Raw genomic sequence first — 27,291 nt, 5'->3', positions numbered from 1 at the left:
AAAAAAATGACTGAGAATCTCCATAGACTTTGGGTCAAGTGTTTTGGCAAAAGCCAACCTTCTCAAGAGCGTTCAGAGGCTTGCTCCTCTGGCTTCCAAACATTTACCCCTTACAGCAGGGGTCTTCAAACTTGGCCCTTTGATGACTTGTGGACTTCAACTCCCAGAATTCCTCAGCCAGCGTGCACGCTGGCTGAGGAATTCTGGGAGTTGAAGTCCACAAGTCATCAAAGGGCCAAGTTTGAAGACCCCTGCCTTACAGAATGCCAGCCATTTTCCTACCATTTCCTACCTTCTTCCCCTCGCAGAAGTGAGTCAAGAGCGGGCAGCCAAGAGTTACCATTTCCTACAGCCCAGATCTTGGCTTTCTCCCTCCGGGCTGCCTTCCAACCAGAACGAAGTTAGTCATCCTGCAAGGAAGACTCGCAAAGAAAGGGAGTTGGGAGGTAGCGGGGGGGGGGCTTTCCTCGTTCCACCTTTACCTTTCGCCCACCCCCACCCCCACCCCCCCTCCCCGGACCGGGTCAGGTCGAGGTGTGCCGCGCAAGCGCCTTGGAGCCCGGGAGGGGCGCTGCCGGCGCCGCCTGCGCCTTTTATCTTTTCTTTTCAGCACCCGATGCCGCTTTGCACAGAAGCGGCGGCGGTGGTGGCGACGCTGGAAAGCGCCTTGCCAGCCGGCGCCATGGGGAAGCTGCCTTCGCCCAGCCCGCCGGAGCAACAGCGGCTCTTCCTCCTGCCCAGGCAACAGTCCTTGGCCTCCCCCTTGGTGCTCAATCCCTTCGTGCAAGAGACGCGTCTGGACGCCAAGGAAAAAACCTGGGTAGTTTGGAAACGGGGGGTCGGGAGGCAAGAGCGCTTGGGGCAGGCGCGGAAAGAAAGGCGCATGGGTGGGGGGAAAAAAAGGAAGGGGACTTGCGGGGGGGGAAACAAGTGGGCTGGGGGGTTGGGTGGGGGGAGAAGCTGGTGCCCCAAGCTGGATCAAGGCTAGAGGGAGAGCCAAAGGGGTAAAAGGCGGTTCCTAGCCATCTCGCGGTGGCTCAGTGGGTTAGGACGCTGAGCTTGTCGATCAGAAGGTCGGCAGTTTGGCGGGTCAAATCCCGAGTGCCGCGTAACAGAGTGAGCGCCTGTTATCCGTCCCAGCTTCTGCCAACCTAGCAGTTCGAAAGCAAGTAAAAATGCAAGTAGAAAAATAGGGACCAACTACGGTGGGAAGGTAACAGCGTTCCGTGTGCCTTTGGCGTCCAGTCATGCCGGCCACATGACCATGGAGAGGTCCTCGGACAAGCGCTGGCTCTTTGGCTTTGAAATGGAGATGAGCACCGGCCCCTAGAGTTGGAAAACGACTAGCACGCATGTGCAGGGGAACCTTTACCTTTACCTTAGCCATCTCGTACCGTTTATATCTGGATTTGAGGGGGTCCTTTGGGGCTCTCTGAGCCTGGGTGGTTTTCTTGCAGACGTTTCATGGCCCAAACTAGGTAACTTCATCAGTGCCGCTGATGTTTCCTAGTTTGGGTCACGAAAAGTCTGCAAAAAAGAACAAAAAAACACCCAAGCTCGGAGACTACCCTGTTGCTTGTGCGTGGCTTTCCTTGGAAGGCCCTAAAACAGGGGTGTCAAACTCAAATTTCATGGAGGGCCGCATCAGCATTGCGGTTGCCCTCAGGGGGCCGGGTGGGTGTAGCCAGGGTGGGTGTGGCCTACTGGGTGGGCGTGGCCAGCTCTACATCCTTCGCATCAAGGGTGCCTATGGGGTCTGGGCAGGAGTGGGACAGATCTGAGGGTCTCTGGCAGAAGGAGGGTCTCTGGGCCAGGGCCAAGGCAGCGGGGGCCGTTCCCTCACTGTTTCCAGGATGGCTTCGCGGGCCACATGAAACCACTTCGCGGGCCGAATCCGGCCCCCGGGCCTTGTGTTTGACACGTCTGCCCTAAAAAGTCTGGGGGGGGAAGGAAAAAAAAACACACACCCGGACTGCTCCGCGTGTCTCCTTGAAGCCTCCTGAAAAAGCACCTTTGGGATAGCTATGACCCGGATGGCTGAGAATCTCCGTAGACATTGGTGCTTGCTTTGACTTTTGAGCAGTGTGTAATTGGGGTAGGGGAGTTGGGAAGGAGGGAGGGAGGCTTGAGAGGAAGAGATTTTTTTGACTGGCAGGTGTTTTTTATTGCTTTGAATTAAAAGGGGACTTTGGGGGGGGGGGTAGAAAAAACTTTTAGTGTACAATTGAAGCTATGCTGGCCAAAGTTTTACTCTTTCAGTCCGCTTAGCAACACCCCTCTCCGTGGCCCTGGTGACTTCTGTCCACAGCCTTCTTTAGAACATAGAGTTGGATGGGGGGGGTGTCTAAAGGTCATTTAGTCCAGCCCCTGGCTCTGGCCAGGATTGCAGTGCAGAGGGCAGCCCTTAGAGGAGGCTTTGTCTATTCTTTCATGTATAATTTTGAGAGTTTTAACATCAGAGATAAACTAAAAACAGACCACAGAATGAAAGTAAAGAGAAGAAAAAACCAAAAGTGCAAAAAGAGAAGCAGAGAAAAAGCGAAAGATATAGAGTGAAGAACGATACAAAGACATCAAAAATTATTTTGTTTGCCTTTGCACCTGTTTTAAGTCTGTTCTGTTGTTATTGGCCAGTAGAACTTTTCATATATGGATTAAATGTGCAGCTGCCAATGACTCTGGAACAGATAGAGACAAATCTGATTTGTGTTTTCTCCAGATCTTGTTCAGCCTGTCTTTATTTTTCAGTCCTTCCTCACAGTGTTTGATTTCCACTTTTGTGTTTTTTGCATTTTCAAAGATATACCTTTTGTGCAAGAGTATGCCAAGAAGCTTTGCTAGAATTTGGTCCAAAGTTCTGGATTTTTTTTAAAAAAAAACAACAACTCCAAAGGTACAATCTAACAGAGATAGACTGCTTCAGCATGTGGAGGTTCCATGTGATTAATAGCCTTTGATTGATGTTCCTGCTGACTTGCTCCACTCTTTAAAAAGAAAGGTTGATTAAACCAAATATCCTTTCTGCAGCTTGTTCATGAGGAGGGCTGCACCTGTTGGACTTGTGCTGAGGACAGTGCAGCCTTTTGATCTCCAAGTGTATCTCCCTTCCTGCTTACGGTTCTTGCAACACTATTATGAAATAAGTGCCTTTTCGTACAATTTCATCGACACACATGGAAGTGAATGTGAGAAATGTTCTTGTTTTGCTGAAGAAGGTACAAGAAGGGAACAAAAACTCAGACCTTAGCAGAACAAGATCTGAATTCCAGAAGTCCTAAATTCGATATTTAACATATTTTTTTTTAAAAAAATTCTGATAGAATAAGCCGTTTTACAGTAGACTTAACAATACAGCATGCTCAGCCGTTGTCTCTAATGTAGCTTGACCTCTGACCTTGGGCTTTATCTGGTCTTAGTTTCCCCATTTCTGAATTGCAAATGTTTTTTAGAACTTCCCCTTTTGCAAATGTTTATAGCCAAGGACAGGATGTTCCTCGTTTAGCAGCAAGCAGAACTTATTAAACAGGAATTACTGTGGAAGTTAGACTGGTCTGCCTCTTTTAATAGCAATTCATTCTGTATGCAAGTCGGGCTTCAAACCCTGGCTTATGTTTTAGTTTTAATTAGTCGATAGGAGGATGGTTTCCTCTGCTCTAATGACAGTTGAAACTTATTGGTTTTGAATCTCTGCAGCCAGGATTTCTCACGCTTGTAGTGAGATTTATCTTGTATGAAATCTTGGTTCACAGTTGAGCTATACCAGGGGTAGGCAACCTTGGCTCATTTATGACTCATGGACTTCAACTCCCAGAATTCCTGAGCCAGCATGGGGGAACGATGGTCCCTTCATGACTCGTGGACTTCACCTCCCAGAATCCCTGAGCCAGCATGGCTCAGTATGGAAACCTCTCCATTTTTCCTCAGCATGGCTGGCTCAAGAATTCTGGGAGTTGAAGTCCATGAGTCATAAAAGAGCCAAGGTTGCCTACCCCCGAGCTACACAAATACTAGTCTTAACAAGAGTTTACAGAAAGAGAGTGTCATTTGGTCTGTCATTTCCTTCCCATGTGATTCTAAATTTGGTTGACTCAGCCTAAATTCTGGCAGGGAAGTTTTTGAAAACAAAGCTGGGTGAGAATATAGGTAGTCCTCGATTTACAACCACATTTTTTTTGTTGCTAAGGGAGACAGTTGTTAAGTGAATTTTACCCCATTTTACAACCTGGCCACAGTCATTAAGCGAATCATTGCAGTGATTAAGTTAGTCACACGGTTGTTAAGTGAATCTGGCTTCCCCATTGACTTTGCTTGTCAGAAGGTCGCAAAAGGGGATCACGTGACCACCACCCCCAGGACCATCATAAGTATGAGTTAGTTGCCAAGTGTCTGAATTTTGATCACATGACCATGACAAATTCAGATGCTTGGCAACTGACTCATACTTATGACAGTCGTGAGTGTGAAAAACAGACATAGGTCACTTTGTTCAGTGCCGTTGTAGCTACAAACAGTCACGAAGGGAACTGTTGTAAGACGAGGACTATTTGCAGAGTGGGTGCTTAGCAAAACCAAAATTCATGAAAATGTGGCTAGTTTTGTTGCTAATATTAGCTACATATTGCAGGGACCATTCCAAACTCTGGCTAGTTTTAAAACACAGATTCAATTCTAATGAAGCTGCAGTTGCCTCTATGGATTTCTTCGCTTGTGGCTTTCTTCGGAAAGCAGGTGTAACCTGATATTCTAAGAAAGTAATTCCACATTCTTCAGTGCTTCCAGATTATCCTTTCGGGTTTTTCTCCCAGAAGGTTTTCAATTCTTAAAATCTTGCCAGCCTCCTAATCGCGAAGCCCTTGCACCAAGTTAAACATCTCCCATTGAAATAAAAGTGTGTGTGTAGGGTGGGGGGGGTAGAAATCTGTTTGATAAATGCAAAGAGGAAAAAGTTTTCTCTTGAACTTAATTGCTAGCGGTTTTGGCTTGCTTGCTTGCTTATAAATGAGACTTTATTGTAATTCACAGGTGGACGATTCATGCCCCCTCCTTCCTCTTTTTAAGTTTTTACTGCAAGTGGTTTTACCTTTCCAGTTATAGCAGCGTTGGGTGCAGAAGCTTTAAGATGTATGGATTTCAGTTTTTTTTATTCCATTTATATCCCGCCCTTCTCCAAAGACTCAGGGCGGCTTACAAGCTTAGCAATAGCCTTCATTCTATGTATATGCCTGCTTATTAGGGCTTTCGAGGGGCCCCAAGCGGCATTATTACAAAGTCAGCTTAATGCCCCCAACAATCTGGGTCCTCATTTTACCTACCTGGGAAGGATGGAAGGCTGAGTCAACCTTGAGCCTGGTGGGATGCGAACCTGCACTAATTGCAGGCAGCTGGTGTTACTTAAGGAGGCATTAGCCCACTGCTCCACCAAGGCTCAGTTCAGTTCAGCATGCTGGCTGGGGAATTGAAATCCACGCGTCTTAAACTTGCTAAGCTTCAGAAACTCCGAATTATACGATTCTCATACTGCTTTTCTTTTAGCGCAAAAAAGAAAAGCAGGTCAAAATCAGCCACAAGCAAAACAGTTCTGAAAATGCCTCCTGGGCCAGGGGCAATGCAATTGAAAGCCTGCCTTTTGTACTCTTAAGAGATGGTGTTTCCTTGTTGTCACTGTCTTGGAACACACCCTTTGGCATCCGGCAATCCTTCTGCATCAAACCCTGAAGTTTGTTTTAGACAGGAGATTGGGCAGATCTTGTAAACCTGCCAGCCAGAAGGACATTTCACAATTTCCCTTGTGAGCAATCTGCATTCCACTTAGCAATATCATTGGTGAGGTATTATCTTTAGAGGAAGAGAGACAAGCTGCTGCTTTAGCTGCAGGTTACAAACAGATGTGGCGCACCTCGCAAAATCTCCAAGCAGTTGCAAATGTGGGGAGTTGAACTCCACACCTCTTCGTAATAATTTGCAAATTCTGGGAATTGAAATCCATATCTCTTTCTAATAATTTGCAAATTTGGGGCGTTGAAGTCCATACCTCTTTGTAATAATTTGCAAAGTTTGGGAGTTGAAGTCCATACTACTTTGTAATAATTTGCAAAGTTTGGGAGTTGAAATCCATATCTCTTTCTAATAATTTGCAAATTTGGGGAGTTGAAGTCCGTACTTTTTTGTAATAGTTTTGCAAATTTTGAGAGTTGAAATCCATACCGCTTTGCAATAATTTTCAAATTCTGGGAGTTGAAATACATGTCTCTTAAACTCACTGAGCTTGAGGAACACAGAGATATATGATGCCCAGACTTGTTTGAAGGAATATATAGAAAGTCCTCAACTTACAAAGGTTGTTTAGTGACTGTTTAAAGTAACAACTGCACTGGGGGAAAAAAAGACTTATCATTTTTCACATTTAGCACTGCTGCAACATCTCCTTGGTTGTGCGACCAAAATTCAGACGCTTGGCAACTGACTGATATTTATGACGGCTGCAGTGAGGTCATCTAATCCCCTTCTGTGACCTCCTGACCAGCAAAAATGGCCATAAAATGGGGCAAAAATTACTTTACGATTGTCTTGATTAGCAACAGAAATGTTGGGCATAAGTTGAGGATTACCTGTGGTTATAAGATTCCACTTAACAATATCTTCAGGGCTACCTCATCATCTTTTGCAAAGAATGAAAGCTTTGGTCTACCCTTCCTTTTGCAGTGGTAGCTGATTTGAACTGGCTTGTAGGAAGGAAATAGTATGATTTAATCCCCCCCCCCTTTTTTTTCTTTTGAAGAAAAACCCTTAGTATGCTGGGTCATTACTTCCCATATCTGATCCTTTTAAACTTGAAAATATGGAACATCAGGAACTTTTCTTCGTGCTCACCTTGCCGTTGTGACCCCTTCATTTAACCCAACGTTGAACTTAACTTTTTGCGATCAGATGCCTTCTAATCACATCTGACACTTCAAAGAATAATCCCTTCTTTTTTCCCCCCTCTGCCTCTGTCCTTTTAAAAAGGCTCGCCATGAATTGGCAATATACTGTCTGCCTTAAGCATTGCCAAAAGGAAAAAAAGTCTTTTATTTTGGGGGAGGTGCTGGACTGCATATTAGTATACCTTTAAATTAATATTTAACTACTTTTGACATCTGCCAAGTTAAAAGGCGTTCTGAAACAAAGCATCCTACTATTGAGAAGGTTTCTGAAATTTGCATTAAACCTGCTTTGCAAGGGAAGGTTGCCCATTAAATTACTGTTAACAGGATGCTGTTTTCTATGTGTCTCTGGTTGATTAATGGATTGTGACTTAACTCAAGTCATTAAAAAGCTACTTACATTTTCCAAGTTTTTGTCCAATCAATATTTGCCTGTAACTTACTTACTGTATTCAGCATTCACTGATGATAACTCTCTCCTTTATGATTTCCCCAAAACTCTGGTTTTAAAGCTAATGACATTCACAGAATCTGGTGGCAAGGAGTTTGATTTGCAATGTATTTTGAGCCACAAGAATTTAACTTTCTCATCCCAGTCATCTTTCTGGTTGTTGCATCACCTGCATTCAAATGCGATGTGATCGTTTCATTTCATTTCATTTTATTAAATTTATATGCCGCCCTTCTCCCTGAGGACTCAGGGCGGGTCACAACAATAAAAATTAAAAAAACATAGAGTAAAAAATTTAAAAAGAGAATTAAACAATAAATACAAAATTACAAAACAATTTAACCCAGTAAAAAGCCTAATTAAAAATCGTAGTCAGTCCAGGCCCGCTTGTTGGAACAACCACGTCTTCAGGTCACGGCGGAAGGACCAAAGGTCAGGGGCCATCCGCAGCTCCGGAGGCAACTCATTCCAGAGGGTCGGCGCACCCACAGAGAAGGCTCTCCCCCTGGGGGTCGCCAGTCTGCATTGCCTGGCCGATGGCACCCTGAGGAGGCCGCCTCTGTGGGAGCGAACCGGGCGATGAGAGGTTGACAATGTCAGAAGGTGGTCTTGCAAGCTGAGCTGAGCTGAGTTCCCAGACTCTCACATACTGTTCCAGGAACATCACTTTTTAGGGGGGGGGGGAAACCCTGTAGGAAGTGATTCTAGTTGAGAATTTTTAATTTTTCTTAAGAATTCCAGAACTTGTCTAGATGTCTCTTTAACATTGTCCCGTCTTTCCCAGGCGTTCTTCTTGGGCCTTATTCTCCTTCCTCTACGCATTGTGTTGGTCCTTCTCCTTGTAATCCTGGCATGGCCTTTTGTACTTCTGGTGACATCCCGTGCCACTGAAAAAGGCTCGGTGCCACTTCGAGGATGGAGAAGGTAATATGGGAAATATCTAAAGACTGTTGTTATTTTTTTCATGGAGGCGTGAAACAATTCAGATCACGTCTGCAATCTTCCTGGATCATTTATTATCAGTAACGTCTTAATTTTCATTCTGCCATGAAATTGAAGTTGACTCTGCATAAATCACCTCCTATTTATGTTTGTAGATGTAGCTTAGGAACCCAATGATGCTCAGAGGCCTACAGGTAACGAGAAATTTGGACCAATTCCAACATTTAGGACCAGCACTGGACTAAAAGCTCACAAATATGCAATGTTGGATTTCATTTTGTCCTGTTTATAGCAAGCAGAACTGTAGGATTGCAATGCTTTCTTTTTCTTTTCCTTCTGTAAAATGAATCTATATGACTCTAAGCTTCCTGTTTTAAGACTGGAAGACATGTGTCTCGGTGTTAGATGACACGTGTGCTGTAATGGTGTTAATGAGAACAATGTTTATTTGATAACTATGTTTATTTTTTCCCAGTATTCAGAAATCTGTCCCAAAACTCTGTATTTCTGTCTGTCCACACATTTCTTTTAACTTTGTTAACTGATCTCTTGCAATGATACATAAATATTAGTGCAAGAAATACCATACTTTGTATGGTATTATATAAACGTAACAATGAATGAATCCATATGACGCTAGACTTCCTGTTTTAAAACTGGAAGATGTGTGTTTTAGTGTTAGTTGACGTGTGCTGTTATGGTGTTAAAATAGCATCATAAATACAAGTGGTCCTCACTTAACGACTGATCACTTAATGACAGAGTATCCCCCCCCCAAAAAAAAAGATACTTATGACTCAGTTCTGGAGTTCTGACAGCTGTACACCCACCCACTTTGCTGGTGGTCACATGATCGCATTTTGTGTACTTGACAACCAGCTCATCTTTTATGATCGGTTACAATATTCTGCAGACACTTCATGCTATTTAGGATTTTTCTGTGCTGGAAGTTGGCTGTTTTGTCTGTTTTCTAGCAAAACACCCCCCCCCAAACAAACACCTCCATGGAAATACATGGATTCACTTTATGACTCCGTCGTTTGCTTTACCACTGCCACAAAAAAAAAGGTGGTAAAATTGTATCACTCGCCTGGGTGCTTTGACTTAGGATTGTCACAAGTTAGGGCAGAAAATCTTGGGGTCCGTTAACATCGTAAGTCGAGGACTTACCTTTAAAAGTTGAGGACTCGGTTTCCCTATGTAAAAACCCAGGAGAGTTTTTCCCTGTTGCAAATGGAGAATTCGATATAGAAAAAGGGATCTCCTACGTGGATCATAAAATAACGGCAGGGCAGAAAAAGCAGAGATCTCTGCTAAGGTGGCAACTTCTTCCTAGTTTCCTGAGTTTTGAGGTTTCCTGCTTCAGTAACCCCCAACATGACTTTAATAGACTAGACTGGCATAATGAGTAGAGAACATTGCTTTCTCGGTGAGCTTAATAATTGCTATTTTCTACCCAATCTTTCTGGAACACGATCACCCGATAGATTTATCTGGCTAGCACAGCGTGGTGGCTCCCATCACGTTATTCCGAAGAGATTGAGTGATCCATTTTATGCTTCCTCTGTAGGACAGAGGGAGGGACTAATTTTTCCTTGCTGAGCCTCATCTTGGTTTCCTTCGAAATACATCAGATTTTTTTTAAAAAAATAGTTTTTTGCCCAGTCTAGTAAATGAGGGCTAATATCAACTCTATTATTTGCCTTGAATTTTACTGCCCCGTTTTATGGTTTTATGGCAAACTCTATACTTTTCATACTGTACCTGCGTAGCTTTGTGGGTTTGTTTGAGTTGTAAGTTTTGTTTGCAAATAGTTTGGTAATAGTGTGATAGGCTGTTCTCTGGCCCCCAACACCCCAACCAATGAAAAGTTCTGGAAGTAAATAAATAAAGATGCAAATGAATAATTAGGACAAATACTGACTCACTGGGTGGGAATTGCATTTGTCGATTGTGCCAGTCGAGCTTATGTAAATCTCGGAAATAGCTTCAGGATTTGCTTTTGTACAAACGGGGAGAGGAATCTGGCGTGGAGCTATGTCTTACAGAGTTAGGGGAAATAGAGGAATACTGTGTGTGTGTATGTGTGTGTGTGTGTTGTGTGTGTGTATACAATTCATATTTACATTTGAGTCAGTGTTGATTCTGAGCAACTTCCTGGATAGGTTCTCTCCCTGACATTTTCTTGGCAAAATTTCAGAAGTGATTTTCATTGCCTCCTTTCTTGGGCGGTGAGAGAAGGACTGGCCCAAGGTCACCCAGCTGGCTTTGTGCCTAAGGCGAGACTAGAACTCACAGTCTCCTGGTTTGTAGCCTGATGCCTTAAAGCAGTGGTGGGCAATTATGGCCCCCTTTACGATCTGTGGACTTCAACTCCCAGAATTCCTGAGCCAGCCACACTGGCTCAGGAATTCTGGGAGTTGAAGTCCACAAGTCAAAAAAGGGGCCATAATTGCCCGCTCACCCTCGCTTTAACCACTAGTCCAAACTGGCTTTGGGTTGCACCTGCTTCCCTTTAATTACGGATGAAGCTTTCATCACTAAGGTCATTAAATGAGTCATCGTGTGATTGTTTTTATGACCATTTTGGCCGTGGTCACTAATGAATCAAGCAGTTATTAAGCAAATCTGATTCTCCATATGGACCTTGCTGGTTGGAAACACACACATACACACACACACCCTGGAAGGTCGCAAATGGTCATCACGTGACTCTGGTCATGCTGCAACCATTGTAAACAACTGCAAGTTGCCAAGCTGGGCCAGTCATTCTTTTAGTGCCATCATGGACACAGAAGGTTGCTCAACAAATGGTTGTAAACCTGTAGTTAGGAATAAAATGTCTGCAAGCAAGCCACCACGTTCAGACAACCTTATCTATTAATTTTTGTACGCCTCAAAGAAGAGAGTCCCTGTTTCTGACTTTGGTGTATGGGAAATAGTCCCCTGGAATGATGGAAGATGAATGTAAGGAAGGATGGCTTAGGAACCGATAAAATAACAACTCTCTCTTTATTTTTCTGCAAGGAGACTATCCAACACTGGCCTTATCATCTTTGGCCAAGCCTTGTTCTTTGCAATGGGATTCCATGTCAAAGTCAAAGGGAAAGTCGCTAGTCCTCAAGAGGCACCCATCTTGGCAGTAGCTCCGCACTCGAGCTTTTTCGACAGCATCGTTTGTGCCGTGGCAGGCTTGCCCTCCGTGGTCTCCAAGGAAGAGAATATCTGGGTGCCCATTTTTGGCCGTAAGTGACCTGGAAAAACTGGAGCAAAGCAGCCCCTTTCCTTACCCTCCTTTCTCTTCACCACTTTATTTGCAAATTATTATTATTATTATTATTATTATTATTATTATTATTATTATTATTATTATTATTATTATTATTATTATTATTATTATCAGGGTTCCTTGATGCCCTCCAGCCTGTGCTGGTCTCACGCAGCGACCCAGATTCTCGGAAGCATACTATCCACGAAATAACGAAACGGGCAACCTCAGGAGAGCAATGGCCTCAGGTACCATGGCCCATTTCTTTAGCTCAGCCACTCTTCGTATTCTCAGGAGCTTCGGAAAGCTTCAGGGGAAGGAAGCTTTGCTTTCCTGCAGAAAATAGCTGAACTATTTTTTTTTCTTGGGGAAGAAATAGGTTGTGGCATTGTTTCAAATTTCTCCTGGCTGGGCTTAGCTGAACCTGCCTGTTTGGTTTTCCCTAAGCTTGCATTGGCTTTGCATTTCTTCCATCCTGTTTGCAAAAACAAGCCAAGTTTAGCGTGGGGGGGGGAGGGAAGCAAAACAAATGGGTCTTGAATCATGGTTGACGTGGCATTCAGAACACAACAACAGAGTTGGAAGGACCTTGGAGGTCTTCTAGTCTAACCCCCTGCTCAAGCATTTCAGACAAGTGTCTGTCCAGCCTCTCCTTAAAAGCTCCAGGGATGGAGCACCCACAACCTCTGAAGGCAAGGCTTTCTGAATCGTTCACACCATTAGGAAGTTTCCCCTTGGTTCCATGTTACTTCTGTCCTTGATTAGTTTCCACCCATTGTTTCTTGTCCTGCCTTCTGGGGGCTTTTTACACTTTGTATTCCGCGTAGCAGAGTGAGCGCCTGTTACCCGTCCCAGCTTCTGCCAACCTAGCAGTTCGAAAGCACGTAAAAATGCAAGTAGAAAAATAGGGACCACTCCGGTGGGAAGGTAACAGCGTTCTGTGCGCCTTTGGCATCGTCATGCCGGCCACATGACCACGGAGACGTCCTCGGACAAGCGCTGTCCCTTCGGCTTTGAAACAGAGATGAGCACCGGCCTCTAGAGTCAGAAACGACTAGCACGCGTGTGCGGGGGAACCTTTACCTTTACCTTTATGGTGAAATTAAGGTGGTCAAGCAGGGGACCTGACTCTTCTCTGGAAAGACAGAGAAGCTGAAGCTTAAATATGAGAAGAGGGGAAAAGAAGCTGAGGAATTATCACTCAATCAGGCCAAATTTGCAGAATAATTAAACATGAATGATATCTCTGTTTTTCTTTCTTTCTTTCTTTCTTTCTTTCTTTCTTTCTTTCTTTCTTTCTTTCTTTCTTTCTTTCTTTCTTTCTTTTTCTCTCTCCCCTGCATTCCAGATAATGATTTTCCCAGAAGGGACATGCACAAACCGATCGTGTTTGATCACTTTTAAACAAGGTGAGGAAGGCTTTGCTGGGTGACTTATTTTGGAAAACCAGAATGAATAGCTCAGGATGTATGTCAGACATTTCAAAGTTTGTTATGGATGTGTTAGAATTTCCTGTTTTTCTGTTACAGCAATGTAGTTGAGCAGTAAAGCACATGGTGATGGTACTCTTTCTTTGCTCTATTTATTTTATTTTATTTTTTATTTTAATTCCATTTATATCCCGCCCTTCTCCGAAGACTCAGGGCGGCTTACAAGCTTAGCAGTAGCCTTCATTCTATGTATATGCCTGCTTATTAGGGCTTTCACACACACCCCAAGCGACATTATTACAAAGTCAGCTTAATTGCCCCCAACAATCTGGGTCCTCATTTTACCTACCTCGGAAGGATGGAAGGCTGAGTCAACCTTGAGCCTGGTGGGACTCGAACCTGCACTAATTGCAGGCAGCTGGTGTTACTTGAGGAGGCATTAGCCCACTGCTCCACCAAGGCTCTATGTGGTGCTTTACATAAACAGAATTTCTAATAGGATGCCACAAGGGAAAGAGAGAATGAGGGGCTGGGTCAAATAAAAAATGGCCTCCTTCGTGAGCATTGGGGAACTTTTTGTCATGTTCGTTTTATTCTGAGGTCAATAGATATTATTTACTTTCTGTGACTTTCCCAAGATAAAGATGCAGGGACCTTCCAACAAATTGCTTTTATTTTCAGGAGCTTTTATTCCTGGGGTTCCTGTTCAGCCTGTGCTTATTCGCTACCCCAACAAGCTGGTAAGTTTTGAATTCAGACAGAAGGAGATTCTCTCTTGAAATTCCTTTGCAGGCTTGGTCACTGGGGAACTTAGCTCAAATATGCAGGTAGTCCTTGATTTACGACCAGTTGCTTAGCAACCGTTCAGAGTTGCAATGGATTTGTTAGTTTCCTGTTTTCTGTTGCAGTAATATAGTTGAGCAGTAAAGCACATGGTGACTATACTCTTTATTTGCTGTACCTTGGACTGCTCTGACCCAAGATTCAAATTCATGTGACCAACCTCAAGCACTCGGCAACACAACTGTGTTTATGGATGCTGTTTGAAGTGTCTGTTGCTCATGTGACTGGTTTTTAACTGCAATTTTACCAGAAATCGGCTCTTCCAATTTTCAGCAAAACCGTACCCATACAGGATCATTGGTTCGCTTAATGGCTGTGGTGTTCGCTTAAGGACTGCCACAAAATTGGTTGTAAAATTTAAGTTAGTCACATGGCTGACCCATTTTGCAAGCCTCACAACTTTAAGACCGTGATGGGCAGGATCCATTAGGATCGTCAGTCTAAGTCTAAGATAAAATAAAATGTAAAGTTCAGTCAAGAAATCATGTTTGCCCCTTTCAAAGACCCACCACTGGACAAATAATTAAATTTTGTTGCTTGCGAGGACACCCTATGGAAGCGTTTCCTTCTGTTGTGCTGGCTGGCGATTCTGTGATTTATATTATCATTCTGGCACCACTGAAACACAAAGTTTTTGATGCAGGGTGGCTGAGGGTTCCCTTAAAATGTATATCATTTTGCACCCAATTTCGGAGACATTCAGTGTGGGGTTTTTGACTTACTTAGTGATGCAGCGTCAAATGGAATGACTTCACTGTTGACAATGAAGTCAAATGTACGTTTGTGTGAATGCCTTTCGTTCTGTTATTGCTTCTTCAGTTACTGCTCATCTCCTTGTCTTCTGATATTAAAATTCAATCACTGATAGATACATCAGCAACACATCTGTTGTTGTTACTGAAATAGTCTTGTCTGCAAAAAAAAAAATAAGTTGTTAAAGAATTTCTTTATCCCTTGAATAATTCTGCAAAGTTGGCCACCCAAACTTTCTGCCCTTAAATTTGGCGCAGGCCTTCAAAAGACACAGCTATGCTCCGCTTTTCCGCTTAGCCACCGGTTTGCTGTTGAAAAATCTTTACTTCCCTTTACAGCCTTGATTAATTTTGCGATCATGTCTTCTTATTGTCTAATAAATCCTCTCTCTTTTATTCCCTGTCATTTAATTCCTCCAAGGACACTGTGACATGGACCTGGCAAGGATACAGCTTGTAAGTCAAATCTTTTGAACAGAAATGTACTCATTCGTGTTTGGTTGAATTAGTTTAATGCAACAGTTTTGAGCTTTGTTGCCTTTTGAAAGTAGTTACACAGATCAAAGGGTTTGTGGTGGCAGCTGTCAATAATGATAATGATGGAGCAGGTGATCCTCCTCCTCCTCCTCCTCTTCTCCTCTTTCTCCTCCATCTCCATCTCCTCCTCCTCCTCCTCCTCTGAATGCTGAATGCTTCAGAGCAACTTTTTAAAATATTTCCCTTCTTTCTTTTTCAGCAAGCAGGCATTGGTGCTGACTTTGTGCCAGGTCTTTACGAAAGTTGAAGTGGAGGTAGGAAAGAAAGATCGCTCTTCAGTCTGGTTAAGCAGAATAAATTGCGTCCATTTCTTGCTTATTGGGGGGGCGTGGAGGAAGAGAAGGAAAGAGAAAGAGAGAAAGGAAGGAAAGAGAAGGAAGAAAGAGAAGTGAGAGGAAGGAAGAGGAGGGAAGGAAAAAGAGAAAGAAAGGAAGAAAGAAAGGAAGAAAGAGAAAGGAAGGAAGAAAGAGAAAGGAAGGAAGGAAGAAAGAGAAAGAAAGAAAGAAAGAAAGAAAGAAAGAAAGAAAGAAAGAAAGAAAGAAAGAAAGAAAGAAAGAGAAAGAAAGAAAGAAAGAGAACGAAAGAAAGAAAGAAAGAAAGAAAGAAAAAGAAAAAGAAAGAAAGAAGAAAGAAAGAAAGAAAGAAAGAAAGAAAGAAAGAAAGAAAGAGAAAGAAAGACCTTTTTATTCTCTTTTCGTGTTTTAATTCTAAGATTTAATTCAACATGGTGCAAAATAAAACCTCATTTTTTTTGAAGCAACGGGTTTTTCTTTCTTAAGTATGTAGCCCCCTCTTGTGGCAGACAGAATTATCTTCCCTGACTGAGAAATGAATTCACACTGTTGGATCATTATGCATCTTTTACTGAAGTTGCCCTTATTTTTCAGTTTCTTCCTGTTCACGTCCCATCTGAGGCAGAAAAGAAAGACCCCGTCCTTTTCGCTAACAAAGTCCGTAACAAAATGGCAAGGTCAGTACTTGTGGGAGAATATTTCTTTATTTAAGGGACGCGGTGGCTCAGTGGGTTAGGACGCTGAGCTTGTCGATCAGAAGGTCGGCAGTTTGGCGGGTTGAATCCCGAGTGCCACGTAGCAGAGCGCCTGTTACTCGTCCCAGCTTCTGCCAACCTAGCAGTTCGAAAGCACGTAAAAATGCAAGTAGAAAAATAGGGACCACTCCGGTGGGAAGGTAACAGCGTTCCGTGCGCCTTTGGCGTCTAGTCATGTCGGCCACATGACCACGGAGAGGTCCTCGGACAAGCGCTGGCTCTTCGGCTTTGAAACAGAGATGAGCCCCTAGAGTCGGAAATGACTAGCACGCATGTGTGGGGGAACCTTTACATTTACCTATTTCTTTATTTGCAGTGGAGATCTGCGAGCAGGTTGCTGCATCTTGACTGCAACTACCTAGAGATAGGTGGAAAGACTGGATCTGGGAGCACTAATGCAGATCCTTCCTTCCTTCCTTCCTTTTCTCATCTTCCTTCCTTTTCACTTTGTCTCCTTCCTTCCTTCCTTCCTCCCTCCCTCCCTCCCTCCTCTTTGTCTCTGTGTCTCTATCTCCTTTCTTCCTCCCTCCCTTCTTTTTTTTCTTTTTCTCTCTCTGCTTCTCTCACTCTCTGCCATTTTGCCATGCAGGTGCTTAACATTTTTAGACTGTGGGAAATAACAAATCAATAGATTTGGAACAGCTTGCCTTCAGAACATGCGGGTGCTTCATCATGGGAGGCTTTTAAGAAGAGACTGGACAGTGATTTGTCCAGAATGATATAGGCCTTCCTGCTTGAACAGGGGGTTGGACTAGTAGACCTTCAAGGTCCCTTCCAATGCTTTTATTCTGTCATTCAGAAGAATTACCGCTTGAAGAGGCGAGAAATTTCTTGCAAAGACCAACGAAATGACTGCATTGAATGCATCGGTCTTTTTCCTGGAGAGCCTTGCATTTTTTTTAATATGTTCTTATAGTTTTATATCAAATATGCTTTTTATCTGAACGTTGTTGAAGTTCTCCAGGTGTCTCCTCGCAACAGTCAGCTCAGCCATGGTGTTTGGGTGGCTGCTTTGAGTTTAGTGCTGAACTGATTTTTGTGGACGTGTCTTTCCATCGCAGCGCTTTGGATGTGCCTGTCACAGATCACACCTATGAAGATTGTCGGCTGATGATTTCGGCAGGGCAGTTAACTCTCCCCATGGAAGCTGGTTTGGTGGAATTCACAAAAATCAGCAAGAAGTTGAAGTAAGTAGGAGAGCTCACCTCACAGGGCGGCCTGTCCTGGGAAAAACAGGAGGAGGAAGGAATACTGTATTCCCTTTTTTCCCCAGGAGCAAGTGGAGGCAAAGCTTTGGACCGCAGTGCCTTTGATCTTTGCTTTTTGTTCGGGTGTCTCTTTTCACTTCTTTCAAGGCGAGAAGGGCTTCTGTGGGGTGCAGATGGATTTTTGGAGAGTGGGATGGGGGCGAAGACCAGCACTTGGCTTTTCAGAAGGCCAGATTTCTATAAGTAAGTAAGTAAGTAAGTAAGTAAGGAAGGAAGGAAGGAAGGAAGGAAGGAAGGAAGGAAACCTTAAACATTTAAAGATCCAATAAACTATGGATATGGCAAACATTAAGAGAGGAGTTTTCAGGCACAGCAGTTGCAAAGGTGATGAATTGCATAATTGCACAGATTTGTTATGCATCATATATATCTGGTCAGAAGCTGCTTCTTCCTTTTTTTGCTACTTTTCTCCTTTGTGCATGTATGCCATAAAGAGATCGAACTGCTGCGGACTTCCGGTGGCTCCGCGGCGACGGAGGGAGCCTTCCCGGGCTGCCCGCGGCTCAGCTGTTGTTTTTTCGCCCGAAACAGCGCCGATCAGCTGTTCGGGCGAATCCGAAGCCCCCTCCTCGGGAGAAGAGGAGGGGGCGAGCTCCCAGGTAGGGGTAGAGTTCTCCAGGGCCGCCTGAGCTTATGGCTTGGGCGGCTGAAGGATTGAACTCCCCCGTAGCCTGGGCTGCTCCCAGCTGGCCGTCGCCTCTGCTCCTGACTTCTTGGAGCAGAGCCAGCCGTCTGCGACCACCCCTGCCTGAAGGAATGACTATGATTTAAAGGAGCAGGCAGAGCGATACAAGAGGAAATGGTAAAGAGGATTACTATGTTTTACTCTCCAGCTTGATGGACTTTTTTGGATTACAAATCTGAAGTGAAAGTGCGTCATATTTGGTAAAAGATGGCGGCTAAACCACCCCCTAAAACTCTTCGGAGTGCTGGAACTTCTCCCGTGCAACAATCATTATTGCAGGCGCTGCATCCTCCTGATGTATTGACATCAAAGGACTTACAAGATGCTCTTGAAAAACATACCCAGGTAATTTTGGAATCAATTAATATTAGATTTGCACAGATGGAGGAGAAATTGGAGAAATTGGAGGAGAGAATGGAGGAGAGGATGGAACAGAAGCTCAAAGCGATGAGGGTAGACATCTTGACTTCAGTGTGTAAAGTGGCTCGGTGTGTGGAAGAATTGGAGGAAAAGCTAGAAGACTTGACTCAAAAGAATGCTATATTAGAAGCAAAAGTATTGGAGAATGAAAATAAAATGGAAAAGGAACTGTGTCTTGCTCAATATTTCCAGATGCAGTTTGCCATTAGAATTAGAGGCTTAAAGGAGAATACTAAGGAAGATCTAAAGCAGCTGGTTTCTGAGGCTTTTGAAATAGTGTTGAAACAGCCAGCATCTGAAATAAAAGGAGGCATGGACAAAGTGTTTCGTGTGAATTCATGGATTGCCAGACAGAGGAAGTTGCCTAGAGATGTGGTGGTATATTTTGCAAAAAGGGAAACTAGAGATGAAGTTATACAAGCTGCTTATGATACTAAAGTTATGATTGCTAATCAAGAAGTTTTGGTCTTAAAAGAAATTCCTCCAAAGATTCTAAGGAGAAGGAAGGATTTTACATTTCTTGTGCAAGAGCTCAAGCAGCGAGATATAAGGTTCAGATGGGAGATCCCAGTGGGGTTGATGGTGACGCACGAAGGTAAAAAGTACCGTTTGGTTACTGTGATGCAAGCGCGTGATTTCTACAATAATGTTTTAAATGCAACGCCATTAACACTTTTGGAAGCTGGAAAGGGATCTGGAGAAGGAGTGCATCAAGAGGCCGAAGATGGTCAGATAGAAGACAACGGTGTTGGAGGAGATCAAGATACAACCTCGTCGGATGAATCTATAAAACAGAGGGTGACGCGTGCTGCTGCAAAACGATCTAAGAAGAGAAAGTAGCAGGAATCGCAGAAGTCTTTGGAACTTTTACGATATAGTCAAGTAGTCAAGTAGGGGAGGGGGGAAAAGATTTGGGTGTAGACGCAATATATTTTTATATTTGGTGGTTTTGTGGAAAGGGTGAGCTTTTTTGGATTAAAGTTCAAGTTTTGTTTGCAATCTTTTTTTTTTTTCTTTTTTGTTGTGTTTGGAATAATTATAGATGTGGTACTGGAAGAGGAATGGTCGATTACAGAAGAGTTGACTTTAAAGTTTTTTGATTTGGGATCCTTGGTTAATTTTGAAAATTATTTGTAAGAATGTTATATCATGGAATGGATAAAATGGATGGAGTTTATTTAGGATAAGTATAGGGTTGAGAAGGGTTTTTTTTTCTTTTTCCTTTTTTTTGTCTTTAATATATGTTTAATACTATTAAGGTTTTTTCCATTCTATATAAGCTAGAGAGTGTCCTTTTCTTATTCTAGTTTTTTTTTTATATATATATTTAATATTGTTAAGGTTTGTTTTATCCTATATAAGCTAGAGAGTGATGGATTTTAGAATTTATAGTTGTTAGTATATGGTTGCTTAGGTTTGCTTTTTTATATATATATATACCTTGTATTCAGCTCTGGGAAGTAGGGGGGGGGAGGGGGGGAGGTAGGGGGGGAGGAGGGAGGGGGGAGGAGGGGAGGTAGGGGGGGAGGAGGGAGGGGGAAGGGGGGTTTTTTAAAGGAAAATTGTATTTTAAAACTTTTCAATAAAAAAAAAAGAGATCGAACTGCTGCTTGAAGGGGTGTTTCTGATTATGATAACTCTCAGAGACAGGTCTCTGTCTGGTAAATGTGAATTGGTTCACGCTTAGTTAATAATATATTCTGGCTTCCAGAGCTGGGTTCCCCTTGTTTCATTTCACCCCTTCTCTTCCTCTCCTTCTTTTCGGACAGTCTCAAATGGGACAGCATCCGCGAGCAGCTGGATCAATTTGCAAGGATCGCCAGCACATCCAAAGGTGGTCGGATCGGGATCGAAGAGTTTGCTAACTATCTGAAGCTGCCAGTCTCCGATGTCTTGCGAGAGCTGTTTACTCTCTTTGACAGAGTAAGTGTTGGCGTCTCTTCCTCCCAAGGGTTAAAACAAACGAGTGTTGCAGTGTTTGCAGAAATGAAGCTTGTGACTGAGAGGGGGGGGGGGGGAGAGAGAGAGATATCCTGTGTGTGTGTATAAAGAAAAAAGAATTTTAAACACATAATATAAAACAGATGAGACGTTCTGCAATTATTGAGCTGAGGGGGTGGGCTCTAGGATTCTTAGAAAAAGAGCCAACAAACCAGAGAAAAGATTTAAGAGGGAGGCAAGATCAGGGTTTGCTTGAAAAGTCTTCCCCCTTCCAAGTTTGCAGAAGGAAAATTCCACCCTCGCTGGCTTGGGCGAGGCCCCGTGCCCACAATAGATTCCAGCTGTGGAAAAATGACGTGTGCGGACATGAGGGATTGCAATTTCCTTTGGCAGCAAATCCGTTCTTGCAGAACACGCCCAGCTCTGCTCTCTTCACACACACTCGGAGCTTCTGAAAGACGCTGCAGGTTCTGGGACTCTCCACCATGTTCCTTGCTCAAGCTTTGCTAGATGCCGCCACCGGTGGTGGTGGAAGAGGAGGAGGAGGAGGAGGAGGAGGTGGTGGTGGTGGAGGAGGAGGAGGTGGTGGTGCTGGAGCCTTCCTGAAGAACTTGGGAGGTGGTGGAGGCACTGGAGGTGCCCTCATACGAGGCCTTGGTGGACTCCTGACAGGAGGAGGAGGTAGTGGTGGAGGAGGAACAAGTGGCGGTGGTGGTGGTGGTGGTGGTGGTGGCAGCAAAGCCAGCAACGTTATGGGTCTTCTCGGAGGTCTTGTGAACATCATCAGTGAAGCGGCAGCTCAGTACAAACCAGAGCCCCCACCAGCCCCTCGCAGCCATTTTGCCAACGTGGAAGCCAACGAAAGCGAGGAAATGCGCCAGTTCCGCCGACTCTTCACCCAACTGGCAGGTGACGACATGGAAGTGTGCGCCACCGAGCTGATGAACATCCTCAACAAGGTGATGGCCCGCCATCAGGATCTGCAATCTGAAGGCTTCAGCCTGGACACTTGCCGAAGCATGGTGGCTGTGATGGACAGCGACGCCACTGGCAAGCTGGACTTCTACCAGTTCAGGTATCTCTGGAACAACATCAAGAAGTGGCAGTGCGCCTTCAAAGAGTACGCCAGCCCGTCAGGGAAAATCGAGATGAGGAATCTGCCCACAGCTTTCAAGACCGCGGGGTTTAACCTCCACGAGCAACTCTACGCCCTGATGATCCGTCGCTATGCCGACGAAGACGGCAGCATGGATTTCAACAACTTCATCAGCTGCCTGGTCCGTCTGGATGGAATGTTCCGGGCCTTCAAATCCCTGGACCGAAGTGGTGATGGAAAAGTCCAGATGAACATAGAAGAGTGGTTGCAACTTACCATGTACTCTTAAAACAGCAAGGGGTGGTGGAATGTCAAAGCAGTGGTTGGCTCTCCTTGGACCGTACCATTGATGGGGGGGTGTGAGGGAAGAGGGAGAGATGGGAAGTAAAATTGCTTCTGCCCAGACTTGAGATAAACCTTCTTGCTTACAGGGAGTGCTTTTTGGCTGATAGCACCTTGAGATATTGAGATTAGCCGATGCATGCCTTTTCTAAGAGTATTTGCTTACTGCTTATGTTTTGGTCCGGTTTGTTTGTTCATGGCTGTGCCTGAATTCTGCAACAGTATTAAGGTTGCAAACTCACATTAGCAATGTTGGAAGTACACGGGAACCTGTGGGTTGTTTCATAGGAAACTGGGAGGAAAACCCAGTGTTTTATTGCCAAAGAAAATATAGCCTGCTCTCCTTAGGTTAAAGGCTATGTCGTGCAAAAAGAAGCAACTCTTATTATCATTATTTCAATTGGTTCCCCCTTTCTGCTTTAGGAGAGCGTGTTTTGATCTCTTTTCCTTATTTCATTCCCACTATTGTTCTTATCCTCTCCTCCTATATTGATATTTTGGGATTCTAAGCCCCAAATAATCCCTGGTCTTGTTAAGATAGTTCTTAAAAAAAAAAACAAGGAAAGTCTAACTGACTTTAATTTACAGATGTTTCTGTTATTGGACATAACCTGGAATCTCAATTATCCATGGAGCTCCTTTCTCCTCAGATCATGGATGGGCACTTGGGACCCTGAACTCATTTTTGAAGGAATAAGATTAGGCTTTCCCAACTTGTTGGCCTTTAGAGTCGTACATCTACGTTGCCATCATAGTTCAGTAACGGTCACTCTGGGGTGATGGAAATAGCACTCTGGGAGATTTGAAAAACAACGGGTTGTGTAAACGCAGCCAGCCGGAGGAAGATGGCGTTTGCAGCTTCTGGGTTAGCAGTTTCTCTAACTTGCTTTTGCTGAGCGCCGGTTTGTTGCAGAAAAGAATCATAGCACAAGTAGATCTTTTCTGACTTGTCCATCTGTTGCAAAGAAGAGAAAATAAACTTGGATTATAACGAAAAGAGAACACTGTGGATTGTTTGATTGTTTTGTAGCCGTCTGGTCAAAAGGGGCAGGGAGTAATACACTTTGCTTTATTATACTTTTCTTAAATAATAAAAGAAAAGCCTACAGATTTCCAAAGAAATCCTGCTTTGTATGTGTGGGTTGACATAAGACTCTTGACCATCTTAAGCTGTGAGTATCTGTGGCAGGTGGAGAAATGAGACCCTGGGCTAAACTTGGTTATTTGTTTTTGACCTAGAAAACTACTTTAGAGGTGTTTGTCCTTGTGGTGACCTGAACAGACCCAAATATAACATCTCTGGAACAGATCCTAAGCTTGGCCTTATAAAAAAAAAAAAAGGAGACAATCTTACAAGGAGCTAAAGATTCACCCAGTGAACTTGATGCAAATGTAGTTGTGTATTTAGAGAGCTGCTTTAGCCAAGGAATAAGTTTATTTTTTCCTTGCCAAGTTCCCAGTGCAAATCTTTTTGAAGAGGCGGGGAGCCATATTCAAATACTACTTTGTTTTTAATTGCTCGTCCCTGCTTTAAGGACAGAAATGCATGCGCATTTTGGTTCTCTGTCTGTCTGTCTGTCTGTCTGTCTCTCTCTCTCTCTCTCTCTCTCCTGCATATTTCTTTGAAAGCAAAACAAAGTCTCCCTTGAGAGTCAAATAGCACTCTTGATCATTTCCTGGGCTGGTTTCTTGGCAACACATCCAGAGAGCCTCCCTCTGCTTTGGGGCTAAGATGTCGTCTGCCTAACAGCTCTCGCTTGCAGCTTTGAGGCTTCTGAGTGCTACCCTTGCCAAGTCGTAGCCTGGTCTGACTTTGCCTTGGTCGGTTGGGATCAGCTGTGGTCAGCCAGGTGTTGCTGTCTGCTGCGTCACAAGAGCGGCTGCTGATCTTTGTAGGCCAAAATAAGCATTGCTGACAAATGTACCCAGCAACAAATCCATCCCTTCCCTTCCCTTCCCTTCAAGGGAAGCTTCCAAGCGGCAGGACTGTCACGTGGAGCAGAGAAAGTGGGTGGATGGCAGTCCTGAGCCAGCTGCTTCCTTTCCAAAGAAGAGTCAAGAATTTGCCCTGGCAGATCAAGGGAGGTGAAAAACCACGGGCTTCCTGGACACCTCTTTAAATCCTGAAGGCTTTAAGGATGTTCATTTTAACACCACAAACAGTTGCCGTGACCTCTCCCCCCCCCCCCGGCTCCTGAGAGGTGGGGTGTTTTGTTGTTGTTTATAACCAGGTTTTTCCATCTCTTCAAAGCAAAACACTCTTGATTTTGGAGGGCGAAGAGAAGCACAGATTCCCTGGCAGCTAACATCTGCATCAAGGCTTCCTTTCTGTAATGAGTTTGCAGGGAAATGTGACCACACGGTCATAAACTCTGGGTGTTTATGGAAATGGACTTGGAGGACGGAGGGGGGGATCAATTAAAATTTTAGGAGAGGGCTTCAGACAGAGCGTCCATCTGGAAGGTGTCCTAGTCCACGTTTTGCCTCGCAAGCCTCACCAGCCCAGGTAGTCGAGAACTACCTGTAACCTTGTAAGGATGATCCAGGTGGGTGTTTTTGTCTGCATTCAAGGGTTCAGTTCAGAAAAGGAACCGGATCGGATAAAAGTCCAAGCCTACGTTGCTGGAAAAGTTAACCAAACTTTATTTTTCTTAAAGCAAAAGCTTTATTTTTTTCTTTGCCCTCCTTTCACCCACCCCCACCCCCAGCAGAGGTGATTCTCCCTACATTCAAGAAGGAAATTGGAAGTTTTGAAGTGCTGCTCCCAGTGTGGGTTGCATTCCGTTCTCCTTTGACACCAGGAATGTAATCCTCTCCCTAAGGCTGGTATGCAAGTCTGTAAGCTTAACCCTTCCTGTGCTGCAGCTGGCAGGTTGAAACAGGGTATAGTCCTCTGGGCATGAATGCAAAGCCAGGAAGTCCTTTCAAGGGCGCCCTCCCCCCCCCCCAGTCTGTAGTGAATAACTGCAAAATACGATGTCTCTTTCTTGGCTCTTACAAAATCTGGTTCAGACTCTTGGGATCTGCCAAGGATCTGTTCTCACTGGGTTGCTCTTTTTACTGCTGCTATTTTCATTACCACCATGATGATTTTTAATATCCCGTTTTTATTTTGCACAATTCAGTGCTCCCACCACCTATTTTCCATACAATGTCCATTCTGTGTGGTGGGTCTGCCTCTGCCTGGACCTTCCTCGGTTGCCCCTGAGTCAAATCCAATACTGAATCTGTCCAAATGATATACACGTTACGCAGGTTCTCTGCACAGAGGCATGCAAGTCCCATGATATCATGTCCGCATGTAACATCTGAGGGCTTGTGATGAATTCTTCTCAGGGATGACAACTGCAACCAAAGTGGAGGCAGCCTGAATTGGTTATACTGATTGTTTTTCATTATATTGCTTACATTGATATTGTGGAAAACCTTTTGGGAAAAGGGTACAGTAGAAATGCCACCTTTGGTTAAGCTTCCACCATTTTTTCTTCTAATTTCTTTATAACTTAATAATTCTATTTTACATCGCTTTCCTGGGCAACCAGTCAACTCTTTGCACCATTACTTTGATTTTATTACGTTTTACAAGCTCACTTAATGAAAGAACACAAAAAAAAAACCCCAACCAACTTGATAGCGATCACATAACACACTGACAAATGTCCTCCTCTCAGCTTCAACACATGACAACAGTAACTGCATCCTACTGTGATCTGATCGGCTCATTGCCAAAACAAGATGACACTTGATTGGGGTTCACATACTTAACATTAATAGTAATACAGCTTCCATTTCTACTTTCTACTCCATTTTTCCAGCCATTTATAAAAATTATCCCATGTTTGGAAATAGTCTGTATCTTCTTTCCCTTTCATTTTCAGCGTGAGCCTGTCCATTTCCGCACAATCTACAGTTTTCCTAATTATGTCTTCTTCTGATGGTGTTTCTTCATTTTTCCAATTCTGTGGAAATGCAATTCTCGCTGCTGTTCATTAGTTTGAGTATTTCAACTGCACCTAGTTGAGCTTAGTTATAGTAGGGTGTATGAAATGGAGGGGTGTTCACAAGCTCGCCTGTAAGGTAAATTCGAGTAGTCAGGTGTTTGTTATGCCTCTGTTGCAGTTCCTTGAGTCAAGATAAATGGTGGAACCATTTAAGGAAGCTAGAAACCTTTGGCCAGCCACAATTAGTAGAACAGGAGAAAATGGAAGTCAACAAGTCAGGATTGCTTTCTTGTTGCAATGGATGTTTTGAAGGGCATCAACCGAACGGGTGCGGGAAAGAGAGACGCCAGCATCACTGAGTAACTTCAACGACGTTTGCGACTGTCTTGTGTTTTGTTCAGAACGGCGATGGGACCATAGACTTCCGAGAATACGTGATCGGTTTGTCCATCCTGTGTAATCCTGCCAACACGGAGCAGACAATCCAGATGGCATTTCAGGTAAATCCACTTAACTGAGGACTCCAGGTGCAGCCCAGATCTGTAATTACAGGTAGAGCATATCTGTGGGTGGAGAGATTCTGCGCAGAGCCTGGCCACCAGTCAGATCATCCCTGGGAAAGATTGGGCGAGAGCAACCTTGTTAGTCTATAGCAGGGGTCTCCAAACTTGGCAACTGTAAGACTTGTGGATTTCAACTCTCAGAATGGTTGGCTGGGGAATCCACCAGTCTTAAAGTTGCCGAGTTTCGAGACCCCTGGTCTATAGCACTCCAAAGGGGATGACAGCGTCTTTTTCGACTAACAAACTTTCATTATCTAGATCTCATTAGGAGAAAGCTTCACAAAACGGTGTGCCATATATTTATTTATTTCCGTTCTCACTCCTAGGGTGGTCTGTGTCTTCCTCAATCTGGGATCCTCTACCAGGATCCTGGGAATTGGAGGGTTCTAGACTGTGTATTAGCTGTTTCCAGCCCTGCGCTCTTCTGGATAGAAAGTCCTGAAGGTGTTCCTGGGATCTATTGGATCCAATCTCCCAGCTTAGGAGACACAGTCCTGAGTGCTCCTGCCCTCTGGGGCCAAATTGGCCTTGATTTCCCAGATCCTCTTTAGTTCCTCCTTCAGGTTCTGTTACTTCTCCAGCTTTTCCTCCTTCCTGACGTTGCTGTCCCTTGGCACTGCTACATGTGTTAACACTGCTGTCTTCTGATCGGAAAAGATGCTCTTCCTGATTTCTGGAGGGGAAGCCATGATTTGAGTGGTATTAGGTGTTCTTCTGAGAATGGGGCTATGCAACTCTAAAGTAGTGAGCAGTTAATAGCAGGGAAAGCGGTCCTTATGGGACCCAAGTCTTCCACCACCCCAAGGTGAATAGCAGAGTCTTCCAAAGGGGTGGACAGAAT

The 27,291-nt window shown here is 44.1% G+C and overlaps 2 protein-coding genes across 3 annotated transcripts in view; both read left to right on the top strand.

The window, feature by feature from the left end:
• The first annotated feature begins 591 nt into the window (after positions 1-591).
• Positions 592-27,291, top strand: part of LPCAT2 (lysophosphatidylcholine acyltransferase 2) — a 28,160-nt gene continuing 1,460 nt past the window's right edge. Inside the window, exons 1-13 of one of the 2 annotated variants that reach the window (XM_081335803.1) lie at positions 610-820; positions 3,028-3,215; positions 8,159-8,298; positions 11,344-11,561; positions 11,720-11,832; positions 12,933-12,993; positions 13,696-13,754; positions 15,031-15,065; positions 15,346-15,400; positions 16,034-16,116; positions 17,256-17,381; positions 20,337-20,490; positions 26,289-26,387. In XM_081335803.1, the coding sequence (XP_081191929.1) occupies positions 3,174-3,215; positions 8,159-8,298; positions 11,344-11,561; positions 11,720-11,832; positions 12,933-12,993; positions 13,696-13,754; positions 15,031-15,065; positions 15,346-15,400; positions 16,034-16,116; positions 17,256-17,381; positions 20,337-20,490; positions 26,289-26,387 (1,185 nt within the window). In that variant the 5' untranslated portion in view covers positions 610-820; positions 3,028-3,173. Of the gene's footprint in view, positions 821-3,027; positions 3,216-8,158; positions 8,299-11,343; positions 11,562-11,719; positions 11,833-12,932; positions 12,994-13,695; positions 13,755-15,030; positions 15,066-15,345; positions 15,401-16,033; positions 16,117-17,255; positions 17,382-20,336; positions 20,491-26,288; positions 26,388-27,291 lie in introns of both variants that reach the window. The other variant, XM_081335802.1, reaches the window with a different exon arrangement.
• Positions 20,552-26,282, top strand: CAPNS2 (calpain small subunit 2). The gene has a single exon (XM_081335805.1). It carries the CDS (start codon positions 20,994-20,996, stop codon positions 21,891-21,893), a length of 900 nt encoding a protein of 299 aa, XP_081191931.1. The 5' UTR covers positions 20,552-20,993; the 3' UTR covers positions 21,894-26,282.

Source organism: Vipera berus, assembly GCF_964194415.1.
Source record: "Vipera berus genome assembly, chromosome: 10".
Taxonomy (NCBI): Eukaryota; Metazoa; Chordata; class Lepidosauria; order Squamata; family Viperidae; genus Vipera; species Vipera berus.
Note: the sequence above shows the minus strand (reverse complement) of the source record. Positions and strands in the feature narration are given on the sequence as shown.

Coding starts and splice junctions, on each gene's coding strand:
- CAPNS2 (XM_081335805.1), top strand. CDS start 20,994: ATGTTCCTTGCTCAAGCTTTGCTAGATGCCGCCACCGGTGGTGGTGGA.